We start from the raw sequence: 13806 nt of genomic DNA on the forward strand, positions 1-13806 counted from the left end.
CAACTTAAAAAAAAAATAGACTTTATTCTTTAGAGCAGCTTTAGGTTTACAGAAAAATTATGCTGAAAGTACAGATAGTTCTAATCTAAACTTGGATCTTAGGGATGCCTAGCTGGTTCAGTCAGTAGAGCACACGACTCTTGATCTCAGGGTCATGAGTTCAAGCCCCACGTTGGGCATGGAGCCTATTTTTAAAATAAATAAGTTTAGGTTTTATTTTTTTTTTTATTTTTATTTATTTATGATAGTCACAGAGAGAGAAAGAGAGAGAGGCAGAGACATAGGCAGAGGGAGAAGCAGGCTCCATGCATCGGGAGCCCGATGTGGGATTCGATCCCGGGTCTCCAGGATCACGCCCTGGGCCAAAGGCAGGCGCCAAACCGCTGCGCCACCCAGGGATCCCAAGTTTAGGTTTTAAACCAGAAAAGTTACCATGATAGAGAAAAGGGATGCAGAATCCATGATTCCCAGAATTGTGATTTTCTGAAAAGCTGCTGCACCCAGTGTTGTCCCTCACTGGACTATAACGAGAGATTTCATATTCTAAAAAGACATCCCCATTCAAGGAAGAAATCTAGTGCATTGTCAAAACACATTCCATATTTATCAATGTACCTTTCCCTTCTGAGTTATAACCACATGTTAAATATGGGGTACCTCAGGGCACCTGGCTAGCTCAGTTGGTGGAGCATGCAGCTCTTAATCATGGGGTTGTAAGTTCGAGCCCCATGTTGGGTATAGGGATTACTTAAAAATAAAATCTTAAAAAAAATATATGGGGTACCTCCCTTTCTCCATCCCACCCATCTCCAAATATACTCTCCCAGGAGAATCATTTTTAAGAATGGTGTTGTTAATGGCTACCACAGAATAGTTCACCAAATGGATTTATCATACTTTACGAGGTTATTCTCTCATACTGGGATATTTAAACTGTTTTCTTCCTTTCTCTCTTTATTTTTTCTTGCCATTATAATAATGTCAGGATGAAAATCTTTGTGCATAAAGCTTTTCCTTTATTTAAGATTCTTAAGATAAATTCTCAAAGCTTAAGCTTACTAGGTCAAAGTATATTAAGCTTTTAAAGGTGCTTCATACTTAATAATGCTTTACAAAAGAAAGATTACTCTCTTTTTATTTGGAATCTATAAGATAATATTTACTCAGGAGATTTGGCTTCTCATTGTAGTATTGCTCAATTCATATCAATAGGAGTTTGTTTATTGAGTGTTCATTGCCTAGTAGGGGTGGGGAGGAGGTTAGGAGAGTCAACCAGATTGGCACTGAAATCCACTGCAGATAATCCATGGGTGGGCATGTCTCTAGTAATTAATCAAAGATGGGAACATTATTATAGGAGATATAGGGAAAGTACCACAATTAACTCCCAAACCCACCTCCCATCTCAGAAGGGAACAGCTTCTCCCAAGAAGTTCCCAAGACCATCAAGGTGCTCAGCCGCCCTGGTGGAGCTTTGGCTTGATGTATCAAAAGATGCACATCATCATCAACTATCTCAGCAGATCTCTTATTCCAGCTCAAAGAGCCAGTGGTTTGACCAGAATCCTGGCAGCTACTGCCACTGCTGCTGGGGAAGCCCAGCTATTTTTTCTCTGGGGCCTAACTAACCGTCTGTCTACAATAGTATTGGCTTAATTCTGGATCATGCCCTTAAACTGAGCATGAAAATTAGATTGTTTCACCCTCGTTACGGCCTCTGATTACACTACATCATGACCACTGCCCCTGTTCTGTTTCTCTGCTGCAGCCCCTTCTGAGCACCACCCAAGTCAGCTGGCTGTAGAGTGAAGGGGCAGAGAAAGAAGGGGCCGAAGAGTAAGGCATGGGCGACTAACATGACCCAGAGGTCACACAACACTGCAGACATTTTAACTGGAAGGAATTTTAGTGGTCATTTGGGTCTCTTGTTCACAACCTCATTGGGGCCACAGATCTCTTGGATAATCAGATGAAAGTGCTTGAACCCTTGCTCCAGAAAAATACACCTCCCCAAATTTTGGGTACAATTCTGTTTCACAAGTTCCTGGCACCCATCTACCTAATAGAAGGTAGATTTTCAATGAGAATATGTAGACCCCAAGGAGGAGCAGGGTCTTGCCCAAGGTGACACAGGAGATAATCCAATTCAAACTCAGCTCATCTGATTCCCAACGTAGGCCCTGTCAGCTAATACTGTGAAGTTTCCACTCTGCTGAGCCCTCTTTTGAGAGTGATGGAAAGTTAGGGTGCTTACAACCAAGGAAATAGAATCCTCGGTCATAAAAGGAAACTAAGATCGGTTAGTAATCTATATTCCTGCCTTAGATTCCTCTTTGGAAAGTAAAAGCTAATGCCATCCATTAGTTCAGTAGGTACTTACTGAGCCCCTAAAGAGCATCTCCCAAAATCTCTAACCATTGGGAGATTAATTATTTATTGAAAATTAAAACTCTCTATAATCTCAAGCCTTAAGAGATTTTTCAATCTCAAGCGTCAGAGTGATTTTTTGTGGCTTTGTTCAAGTGGTGGAAACCCCTGCCCTGAATGGGTGTCTGCAGAAGTGCTTGGTAGTTCATCTTCAATGAAAGTGTCATGATAATGAAGGAGGTCAGAGTCTGAACTGAAGCAGGGATGTAAATAGATTCTACTGCTACCATGTCCCATGTCAACTACTATTTCTGCTATACGCAGAAACGTTCCCAGTTTGAGGAGAGTTCCACAACTCAGCTACTCAGGACATACATTTTATAAGTAGCAGGAAGAGAACCAGATTCCAGTTTCATCTTTCTGGAAAGAAGCAGGAAGCACTTTCGACTGATATTTATCTTCCTGGTTGGGTGCCAAGAGACAGCTTTTTATCACAAGAGGAGCCTGCTGGTGAAGGCTGGAGACTTGCCCTGAATCTGAACTTCCCTACTGACTCTTGTGTGACCTCAGGCAAAGCTCTTTACTTCTTCGAGCCTTGGTTTTCTCATCTGAAAAATGAGAATTTTCTCAGCTTGGTTTTCTCCCAGTGTCCTGATGATGTACTTACTTGTTGACTCAACAGAAATGCCTCCTCTTCCTGGCTTTTATAGTCTATTCTTTCTTTGTAGCAAATACTTTATTCTGCATCAGGGCCTAATCAGGAGGCATAGAGCACACAATTATTTGAACAGGGGGAGTGTGAGGAATTATTCAACTTTGATAGGAGTAACTATAAAGATGTAAAGAAAACTTCAGGGGTGCCCCGGTGGCTCAGTCGGTTAAGTATCTGCCTTCAACTCAGGTCATGATCTCAGGTTTGTGGGATTGAGCCCCATGTCCGGCTCCATGCTCAGCATGGAGTCTACTTGAGATTCTGTCCTTGTACCCCTCCCTCTACACTCTCTGTCTCCCCCAAATAAAAATAAATAAAATCTAAAAAAATAAAAATTAGAAAAGAAAGAGAACTCCAAAGGGTATCTAAGGCTGACAGAGAATACAGAATGAAGAACAAACTTGGGAGGGGCCCCTCTCCATGGCTGGGGCTGAGACTTCACTGGAGGGTTGTGGTCATAGCCCACTGGATGGTGGAGAAATGGGCTGGGTCTCCGGGACCAGAGCTGGTCCACAGTTGCTAGGCAGTGGAAATCAGCCCTCCGGGCGCTGGTAAGAGATGAGAGCGTTGGGCAGGTGTGTCGAGTCAGAGTGCCACAGCCAATGCAAGCCCTGGAGCGCATGGTGCTCCATGTGGAGGGCCAGGGCCCCAAGGTCACCAGGCAGCTAGGCGCTCTGGGCATGCAGCTGAGACAGAGCACCACCACACGTCTCCACTGACAGACTCCACAGCAGGAGAAGATCCCAAACCAGGAAGAGCAGCCCCCTACTTCCTGCTGGGTCCCTCCAGTAAATGGCTTAATGTCATACTTGCTGTAAAAAAGAAGTGCTTCCAGGATCCAGTCCATTATCTCTGAGCAGAGACTAACGGGTTACTCTGCAGCTGAGAGGCGATAATATGATAACCGGTATAATAAGTGATCAAAAATGTTTGAATTAAATTAGGAAAAGCCACACAATCTGTCAGTAACTCCCTTAACCCCTGTTTTTTTCCCCTTATTTCAGTCTCATAAATTTGACCACCAATAAACATCAAACCTCTCTAACTTCTTTTGTAATTTACTCTCTAGAAGCTCATTTCCCTCTGGGATGTTCCATTTTGTTTTGTTTTCTTAATGAGGCACATGTCTTTCTTCTCTTGGCACACACTTAAAAGAGACTCGTGTAGAGGAAGGGCAGGGGGAGAGGAGGAGGAGACAGTGGGGGAGAGAGGGACTCCTGCAAACAACCCAAGACCCAGTATTTCATTTTACAATTGATTTATCCACTCAAACTTGAACTCGTTTCCCCAAATTCTCTCCGTTTCATTTCAAAACCATCCACCTGTCCTTCCTAAACAATGTAGGAGTGTCCCCAAGCACTGGACTTCAAGTGGCAGTGGAAGAAGCTAGAGCTGATCCAAGAACCCCTCCTTCTCTCCCTTTAAGGAAAACACAGTGGCCACCTCAGGTCAGGCTGGGCAGTCAGTCTCCTTGGACAAGTCTGAAGGGTCCAGTCTCTGACCGTTTTCGAAGAAAACAGGCAACAGAGCAAACATCAGACTTGGAAGATAAATACCAGCACAGATATTATTCAGAAAGCTTTTGGAAAGGACCAGTTGTTTCAAGTCCGAGAATCAAACCAAGGAAAGTGTGGCATTGGAAAGGGCCCTGCACATGTGGTCCTGTGGGAAATCATGTTATTAACAGGCACCGAATTTGTGTCAAGACAATATTCTTAGGCATCAACCACCCTGTTCTTCCAAAATATTTCATTTTCTACTGAAGAATCAGATTTAATCAGTGTTCACGGTTGATTTCACCTGCAGGAATTAGCCAAACAGTGAGGTGGGGATATAGCTAAGACGCTTTCCAGGGATAAAGTGGTTTTGCAAATGTAATCTGTTTACCACACTTCAGGAGGGCTGGGAAGATCATCCTTGTAGATCAGAAAAATGGCCATGGGAAAAACTAGAGGAACTTTATCTTTCCATCAAATTTTATGTATATGTAGCTGTTTTATTACATATTTCTTTGCAAGTGATGGGCTTTCTGGGGGCAGTGGAACCTACAGTAGATGGTCGGGGCTCCATCTCTAGCTTCTCACTTTCTCCCCAAGCCCTGCCTTCTTACTCCTGCGTGTCCCAAGGAAATCGTGCTCTTCAATGATCAAGAGCAATACATGTGTTTATTCCTGCATAATGAATTTGTGGGCGATGTTTATTTTCTTCTTTTTGTTTATCTGTGTTTTCCGCCATGAGCATGTGTTGTGTGTGAAGTTAAATATACATAAACATTTTAATGAAAAAAAAAACCCACACTTCTCTTCCATAAATCTTGGGTTCCATTACTGCTTGTTGTTGCCGCCTATCTAGCTGGACCCTTTGTATCCTCTTCACTCCCCCTGTCCAGATTAACTGCCAAAAAAATCAGCAGACTTCATTTTTGGAAGAGATTTATTTCTTCGCTCTCGGACTTCTAAAAACAGACCACTTTTTCTTCTACCCCCTCACCAAGTGGTGATTGATGCTACACCTGCCTCTGATGTGCCAAAACGTAAGCGATGAATAAAAGCCTTTCATGATTCTCGCACAACCTGAGGCAGGCAGAAAGCAGCAGCCGGGAGCACTGAGCCATGTGAAGATGCTCTGCGGGGTGTCATTCCGCTTCAGGCGCAGTCGTGCCAGCCGTGGGCACCTCACATCACTAACCTTTGATATGTTGCTCTGCTCTTTCAGATTTTTGACAATGAAGCCAAAGACCTAGAGAGAGAAGTTTGCTTTATTGATATCGCCTGCGATGAGATTCCAGAACGTTACTACAAAGAATCTGAGGTAAGCACTAAATGGGATGACCTGTGGAAGAGATTCATTCAGTCATTCAACAAATATTTTTTTTAAAAATTTTTTTTAAATTTTATTTATTTATGATAGTCACATAGAGAGAGAGAGAGAGAGAAGCAGAGACATAGGCAGAGGGAGAAGCAGGCTCCATGCACCGGGAGCCTGACGTGGGATTCGATCCGGGGTTTCCAGGATCGCGCCCTGGGCCAAAGGCAGGCGCCAAACCACTGCGCCACCCAGGGATCCCTCATTCAACAAATATTTATTAAGTCAGTCCTGACCTGGGAGACTCGCATCCATCTCTGTGTTGATTCAATCTGGTCTCACATCTTGCTGGATTTTTTTAATGCGAGTCTCAGAATAAAGTTCCTATTCCTCAGGGGCTTGGCTGCCACTCCATTTCCATTTAGATTTCCTGTCTCCCTGCCGCTCTGCCATCCTTCTGGGCAGCACACTATTGACCAGGCCGAACCATCCACCATACTGGCCTCCAACAAACAGCACCACCTCTGACTTCCTGTTTTGCCAGGACCTGCGTGACCTGCCTCCCCATTTACGTGCCCTGCGAGGGCAGGGGCTGGGTTTTCTTTGTATCTTTGGGGTGTAACAAAGAAAATGCTCAATCCGTCCTCTGAGTGAATATTGAAACTCCAACAGCTCATCTTGACACAGAACCTTTCTCTCAAAACAGGAAGCGCCTCCTGCGTTAGGGTTTCTCCTCTATTTTTTTTTTTTCATTCTTGACTGAGAATAAATTGAAGAGCATATGTTTTTCTACAGCTTCCCCCCTGCCAGGATCCGTTGTTTACCGCAGTCCAACCTTGTTATTTTACTGTTGGTGCAAGTCACCACTGATATCCTGTTAGCACTTTATTAATGGCTGCTGGCGGAACGTGGGTGACCCCCTTGTAAATGACATCCCCTCGCCGCCCCCCGTGATGACAGCGGATGCAGGGCTATTTTAGTTGTTTAGCAACAGGGCAGCCAATCACAGGATGTTTGGACTCGGGGTCCCAGACTCATCCTTGAGCCATAACACATGGACCTTGACACTCTTCTCCCGGATTCATTAAGGCTGATTTAAGACCTAACTAAATAAACCTGTTGAAAATGAATTCTGCCGATCTACCAACTGGGCTCCCAATGTGGTTCAGATGGTTTTGTTTTGTTTTGTTTTATCTTTTTCCCTCCGCATTTTGGGATTCTAACCTGGTCTTAGTGAATGCTTAGCTGCTTAATTGCAGGTGTGTGCTCTGCAGCTGGTCCCTTCTTCAAAAGACCCGGAGAGGCTGATGTGAATTACTCTCAGTTTGATTCAAAGGCTGAGCGTTTTAGCGTCATCCGTTTACACTGCTCACTGCAGCCAACCACGCTCATGAATTTTCAGAAAAACCAAGTGAAATGCTCTCTAAATAACTGTACCTACAGAAGAGGAGGAGAAACTTGGCCTCCCCTTGTCTCATTCTACGGAGGAGATACTTCTGTGGTTTCATAGCAAGTCCACCAATACTTACGGGCTTCGCTGATGCATCAGAGCATCGTGCATCGGGTGAAGCTGGTGCCCCATCACCTCCGAGGCTCCTCGGGCCTGGGTGGGGGCTGCTGTCCAACTTGGGCATCCTGACCACCTGGGGAGCTCAGGCCTTCCAGGTAGAAAACTGAACTAATTTCAGCTCTTCCTCTTAGATTGCTGTGATGTGATCCTGCCTGGGACTCAGGGACTTCCCTCCTGATTGGGTGGGAAGTTTTGGGATAAATATGGAATACTAATGACAAAATCAACAAGTCTCATTTCTAGTCAGCGGGTGCCTGATTCATCTCCTTGTGCTTTGTTTTCCCAAGAACCAGCACTGGAAAGCTTCTTTTCATTTACACAGACAAGCGAGGAGGTTTTACTTCATTCTTCATAGTCATTCATTTCTCTTGGCCATAAAGTATTCTTTTCTAGATGCAGGGTGTTGTGTTTTTGTTTTTGTTTTAAGATTTTATTCATTTATTCATGAGAGACACAGAGAGAGAGGCAGAGACATAGGCAGAGGGAGAAGCAGGCTCCCTGCGGGGAGCCAGATGCAGGACTTGATCTCAGGACCCCAGGATCACAACCTGAGCCAAAGGCAGACGCTCAACCACTGAGCCATCCAGGCATCCCTCTGGACACAGTTTGACCAAGGAAGTGAGAGGTGAACAATCATTCATCCAATAAATATGCACTGAGTGTCCCATACTGTATTAAGATGGCCACACGGCAGTGAGCAGAAGAGCCACTAAGAGTCCCTTCTTCCCTTAAGATATTTCCAATCTAGCAGGGGAGCCAACAGTAGAGAATCACATGAGGATAGATAGACTTGAAAGTCACAAGTGCCATAAGGAAGCATGCATGATGTGGAAAGAGACAATGATGGTGAAACTGAATTTCAGAGGATGGAATCCGGAAAGATGTCCTGGAAGTAATGACATACCGACACCTGCAGGATGAAAAGAGCTGGGGGATAGTGCTCCGGGTGAGGGTAAGATCACATGTGGGGACCCTGAGGTGACACACATGAAGAAGCAGAAGAAGCCCAACATGGCAGGAGCAGCAGAAACGAAAGGACAAATGGTACATAGGAGGTTGGAAAGGAGGATGAGGCCATGTTAAGACGCTTAGATTTTACTCAAGTGCAGTGGAAATGCCATTGCAGAAATTAAAGCTGGGCATCGTATGATTTGATTTGTGCTTGTAAAAGATTGCTCTGGATGGAGAATGGACTGGAAAGAAGCAAAGTGGAAGTCACTGAGGTCATTATTGGTTTTTCACAGTTTGTGGTGGCTTGAACTGGAGGGCTAGGAACAGATGGTTTTGAGGTATATCCTGAAGATAGAATTGACAGGGATTCGTCAGGGACTGGATATGAAGATGAGAGAAAAGCAGATGTCAGCAGGTGACTTTAAGGTTTAATGGCTCGGCCAACAGATACAGACAGGAGTGAGAGAAGAGTGGATTTCTGAGAAAGATGGATGGATTTTGTGATGCCAACGAGACATCCAGAGCAAATAGAAATGAGTCTAGAGCTTAGATGAGAGATCCGGGCTGGTGACAAATGTGGGAGTATTTGGAAAACAGAAGATACTTAAAATCCTGGAGATGAATGAGAGGGAGAAAGCATAAAGTACAAGCGGGAAACCAGTTCAGGTCCAAGCATTCGGCAATGGCAGCGTTTGGAGGCCAGGAAGAGAATGGGGAGGGCCCAAGAATCTACAAGGAACTGGGCAGAGAGTTGGAGGAAGGACAAGGAGAGTGCACCAAAGGAATGCAGGTTTCAAGAGGAAGCAAGTGATCCGTTGGACCGAGCACTGCCGTGAGGTCCCATAAGAACAAGAATGGAAAACCATCCTCTAGAGCAGTGGTTCTCAACTGGGGGCAGCCTCGCCCCGCAAGGATGCTTCCAGTGTCCAGAGACGTTTTTGGTTGTTACAACATAGGGATGCTATGCGCAACCAGGGATGCTACCAAACATACTGTAATGGACAGGACAGTCCCCCCTTCCCCAACAACCTGGCCCCTAATGTCACTAGCGTGGAGGCCAGGAACACCGTAGGGCGATCCTACCCCAGAAGAAATGGTGACCAGAGATGAATGGACTTGGGATTCAGCTCTCCCCCTCAGAGCTGCCCCCACCTGTCCTGGAGTCTCAGAGTTTCCTAGCAGCTGTGGAAGGAAAGGGCCCAAGAGGGCTCAGCCTGCACACTCTCCACCAAGTACTGCTTCCCAAAGGATCACAGGCCTACACTGCAGGTACGGTTCTTCCTCACTTGCCCTAGCAGTTTGACCACAAAGGAGAAGGCCCAATCGGGAGTATGCCACGCAGGACTCCCTTGGGACCCCAACCCCATATCATTAGGCTTCCAGAATCCAGACTGCATAGGAACTCACATGAAGAGAGAGAAGAGTTTCCTAGGTGCTTTGGGTTGTGTGTCATTAACCAGGGACTGAGGACAAGGGAAACAACCAATACAGAAGGCAAACCATTTCCAAATAAATTTCCACCCAGCACCCTGTAGATGACTAACCCCCTCCCCACCACAAGAGTTTTCTTGTAAAATGACTGACCTGCTCATTTTCTGCTTAAAACCCTGCACTGGCTGGGAGGAAGCCCAGCCCCTGAGCAGGACCGTCTGCCCTCCGCCACTCTCTGGTCCTCTCCACCTCGATGCTGCTCAGTGGGGTTACGTCTCCTCAGGAGCCGTGCCTGAGACCCCCACTCACCCACCCACCATGGGCAGAGCATGCTACTTCACACTATCTCACAGATCTTTCGTGAGCCCCATGAGAACAGGAGCTGGCTGCTTCATCACCGTACCTCCCCTGTCGTACAGCGCCAGCACAGGACAGATGCGCACAAAACGGTTGTTGAATGAATAAGTGAAAGCCGGGGGCCTTGTTTTTTTCCTTCCAGCAGCAACAATTTCAGAGCAAGTGCCATCAAAGGAAATGAATTTGTTACCATTAAGCTAACAGTTGTGAATCAGAGTTCTTTTTTTTTTTTTTTTTTTTTTTTTTTAATCTGAGGCATACAGCTTTGCAGGCTTTTTCTTCCAATCCATCTTTGTAAGTTGACGATGTCAGCATCATAAATAGGAACACGTTTTCCATGGAGAAAGCTAACGTGCTGGTGGGCTGACTCTGTTCTGAGGTTTTTGATGCTTATGCATTCAGACCAGAGCTATCTGGGTCACTCGTCTCCTCCCAGCTCCGGTCGCACGCACACACCGCTGTCCAGGCCAAGGCAGGGGACCGAAGTGCTTGCTTTTCTTCTTCCATTTCTCCCTGGAAACCTCTGAGCCTCACGGGAGGCAAGAATGCCTCTCTCGTTAAGGTGACTGGAGCTGAGAATTTTCCACTGGGTGCCCTCTGCCTGGCAAAACCCTGTGCCAGCACTAACCAGAGATCCAGAAGGACACTCTGGAGACTTAGGATCAGGTGACAACCCAGTGCTCTCCTTATTCACATTTTGCAGGGATGCTGTTTCCTATCCACAGTGAGGACCTGAACGCCAACTCCCAAGAGCCTCTTAGCCTCAAGTTTTGTTCTCATACCCATTGCGGGTCTCTGCAGGGCAGCGCCTCTGTTGTAGAAAAAAAAAAAAAAAAAAAGTGTGATTTCTCAGAAACAGGGAGCACCTCCATTTACCTCAACACACCCCACCAAGGCCCTGGCCCCACAAACCATAGAGCGCTTTGCACCCAGTCACATTAGCACCCCAAAGCAGGAAAGAGGAAATGAAGCCAAAATCTGAGCAGGTCGTACTTGTGAGACAGTTGATCCGTGGGTTCTTTCCTCTGCCAAGAGTTCCATCCCAACCCTTTCATGCTCTGCCAAAGCTCCAAGGTGAAGATCCCAGCTCAGGAATGAGGAACCCCGTACAATATGTCATAGCATGCCCACAGAGGACACAAGCAGGCAGCCCATACCTGCAAAGCTGAGTTGGCAGTTTGGGTGCCCAAGAACAAATCTCAACCCCCAGCCTCTAGGATTAGTCCGGTCAGGATAATTCTAAAGGTCAGGCTTAGAGAACTCTAACTCAGAGGCCATTGGTGTTGGCTGAATGTGAAGTCCAGCACTCTGCCTCCTTGATTGACCAGAGATAATGGTATCTCTGTTGGCCTGTCACCCACAGCTCTCCCCCAGGGACACCAATGTGGGGGGCATGTGCCTTCACTGAAAGGAGAGTGGGAGGGGAATGTAATTACCTGGTGGAGGAAGTTTAGAAGTAGAGGACTTTTTTTTTTTTTTTTTTTTTTTTTAAATCTTCATTGATTTATGTAAAGCAAAGGGAGGTTTCTAGATCATTGGTTCCCATCCGGAGGCAATTTTTCCTGCCAGGGTATATCTGGCAGTGTCTGGAGATATTTTTGATTGTCACCTCTTGTGGAGGGGTAGTGATATGCTTATGGCATCTAGTGGACAGAGAGGCCAGAGATGCTGCTAAACATCCTACAATTCACGGGATAGCCCCACAACAGAGAATTGTCTAGCCCCAGATGCTGATAGTTGCTAAGTCAAGAAACCCTGCTGTGGACCAATCCAAGAAAAGGAATTTTTTTTTTTTTTTTTTTTTTTTTGCAAACACACTAGGGTTTATTTACAAGCTTGAGCTTGGGTCCAAGTATACCCGACACAACAGAGCAGGGCCTTGGAAAAGGAAATTTAGTAAACACTTATTAGTAGCAAGACTCCTTAGTGAATTTCTTTAGTTTGCATTTATTAAGGGCCTATTGTGTGCCAGGCTCTCCTAGGCATGGAGGCTATAGAGGCCATGATTATGTCTAGTCTCAACTACCCTTTGAACTTGGTCTTCTTTTTAAGATAATAGAAATGCCTCTTTCCCTTTATTTGGAGGGATGTAAGAGAAGTCTCCATCTTCCCAGTGATAAATAGAGTGTAATAATTTTAACAGGAAAATTTACAATGTTTTGATCTCAGGTAGAGATGAAGAGAAAGGCTCTCCTAGAAGCGTGGGCCCCTGAAGTGGTATAATTGAATTAGGAAAATACAGGGGAGGTTTTAGGCAGAATTTGATTTGGAGCATTCCCCTCGAGTTAGATGCCAAAGGCGATTCCTTTGAACTCAGTCTCTAGGCCCCTGGATTCTAGAGTCTTCCTGGACCAGCAGCCACTCCATTGGTCACACCGATCTAAACATCTGTGGAATTCGCTCTTCAGGGAGAAGGAACAGAACAAAGAGAGAAACGTCTGATTTTTCCAATGACCGCCAAGGATGAGAGATTAAATGCTGTTTGCTAAGTACTATGGGCTCCAGAAAGGGAACAGAGAGATCAAATGAGTAAATATTGTCACACTTAGTACTCTTCAGTACAAAGCGCTTCATCCAAACTACTCTGCTCCCTCAAATTAAAATATTACCGTTTTGGTCTTCATATTGGCGGATTGAGGGTGGCAAAAATTTTCAATTATCTCCAAATGGCCAGGTTTAAACCAGCTGTCGCATGCTGGGTTATGTCACTGAGTTGAATTTGCTGTTGTGGTGTTATTGTCATTTCCCACTTTTCCCTCTGTCCGTCTGTTTCTCTCTGAGAGTAACGCAGCTGTTTTGTGATGGGTTCCAACGCTGGGGCCAGGCGCCTCTGGATAGTAGGAGGACTGACTCTGTATCATCGACGTGGAGGGGAGGAGGGAGCCTCGGCTGCCCACGTGCTCCCTGGTCCTGGACCCTAACATCACCAGCTGCTGCCTCGCAGTACCTTAAGCCCTCCTCCTTGGCAAGGTCTCCCTGAGGCCAGTGTTTTAAAGAGGGGGGTACGTGGGTGGGGGGGAGACTCTGGAAGTAGCTGGTGCAGCAGATGAAAAGGGAAAAAGTGGGACACCCTCACCTTTAAGAAGCCCATGATCCAGTTGGGAGGATAAGGTGTCACAACATAAAAGCCTAAGGAACAGCTGGAGGCAGGGGGGAAATGGCTTCACAGCCAAGTGAAGTTTACTCCTCTGAAACTCTGCTCCATCATCACCACATGATTTTAAAGGAGGGGGCAGCTCTATAGGAGTGGTGAAATCTGAGTTGGGCCTTTTAAAAATGACGATCTTTGCTCTTTGTTCCCAAAGTGATATGTGGTCCTTGTAAAAAAAAAAAAAAAAAAATTCCAACATATAAATAGGTAACATCAAAAAAAAAAAACAAAAATGCCCCAGGATGCCTCATCACAGAGAGAGCCCTTGTTACAGTTGGTGTTCCTGATGCTTATACTTAAAAACGATGCATAGGTAATGTTATTTTTTTTAAGATTTTTTATTTATTTATTCATGAGAGACACAGAGAGAGAGACAGAGACACAGGCAGAGGGAGAAGCAGGCGCCCTGCAGGAAGCCCGACGTGGGACTCGATCCCCGGGGCCCCAGGGATCAGCCCTGAG

The 13806-nt window shown here is 45.6% G+C and overlaps 1 protein-coding gene across 1 annotated transcript in view; it reads left to right on the forward strand.

The window, feature by feature from the left end:
* The window catches only part of PITPNC1 (phosphatidylinositol transfer protein cytoplasmic 1), a 255931-nt gene that overhangs the window by 208008 nt on the left and 34117 nt on the right, over positions 1–13806 (forward strand). The window contains exon 7 of the mRNA XM_077853735.1: positions 5795–5890. Coding sequence (XP_077709861.1) covers positions 5795–5890 — 96 coding nt within the window. The remainder of the gene's footprint in view (positions 1–5794; positions 5891–13806) is intronic.

This window comes from Canis aureus, chromosome 16 (assembly GCF_053574225.1).
Source record: "Canis aureus isolate CA01 chromosome 16, VMU_Caureus_v.1.0, whole genome shotgun sequence".
Taxonomy (NCBI): Eukaryota; Metazoa; Chordata; class Mammalia; order Carnivora; family Canidae; genus Canis; species Canis aureus.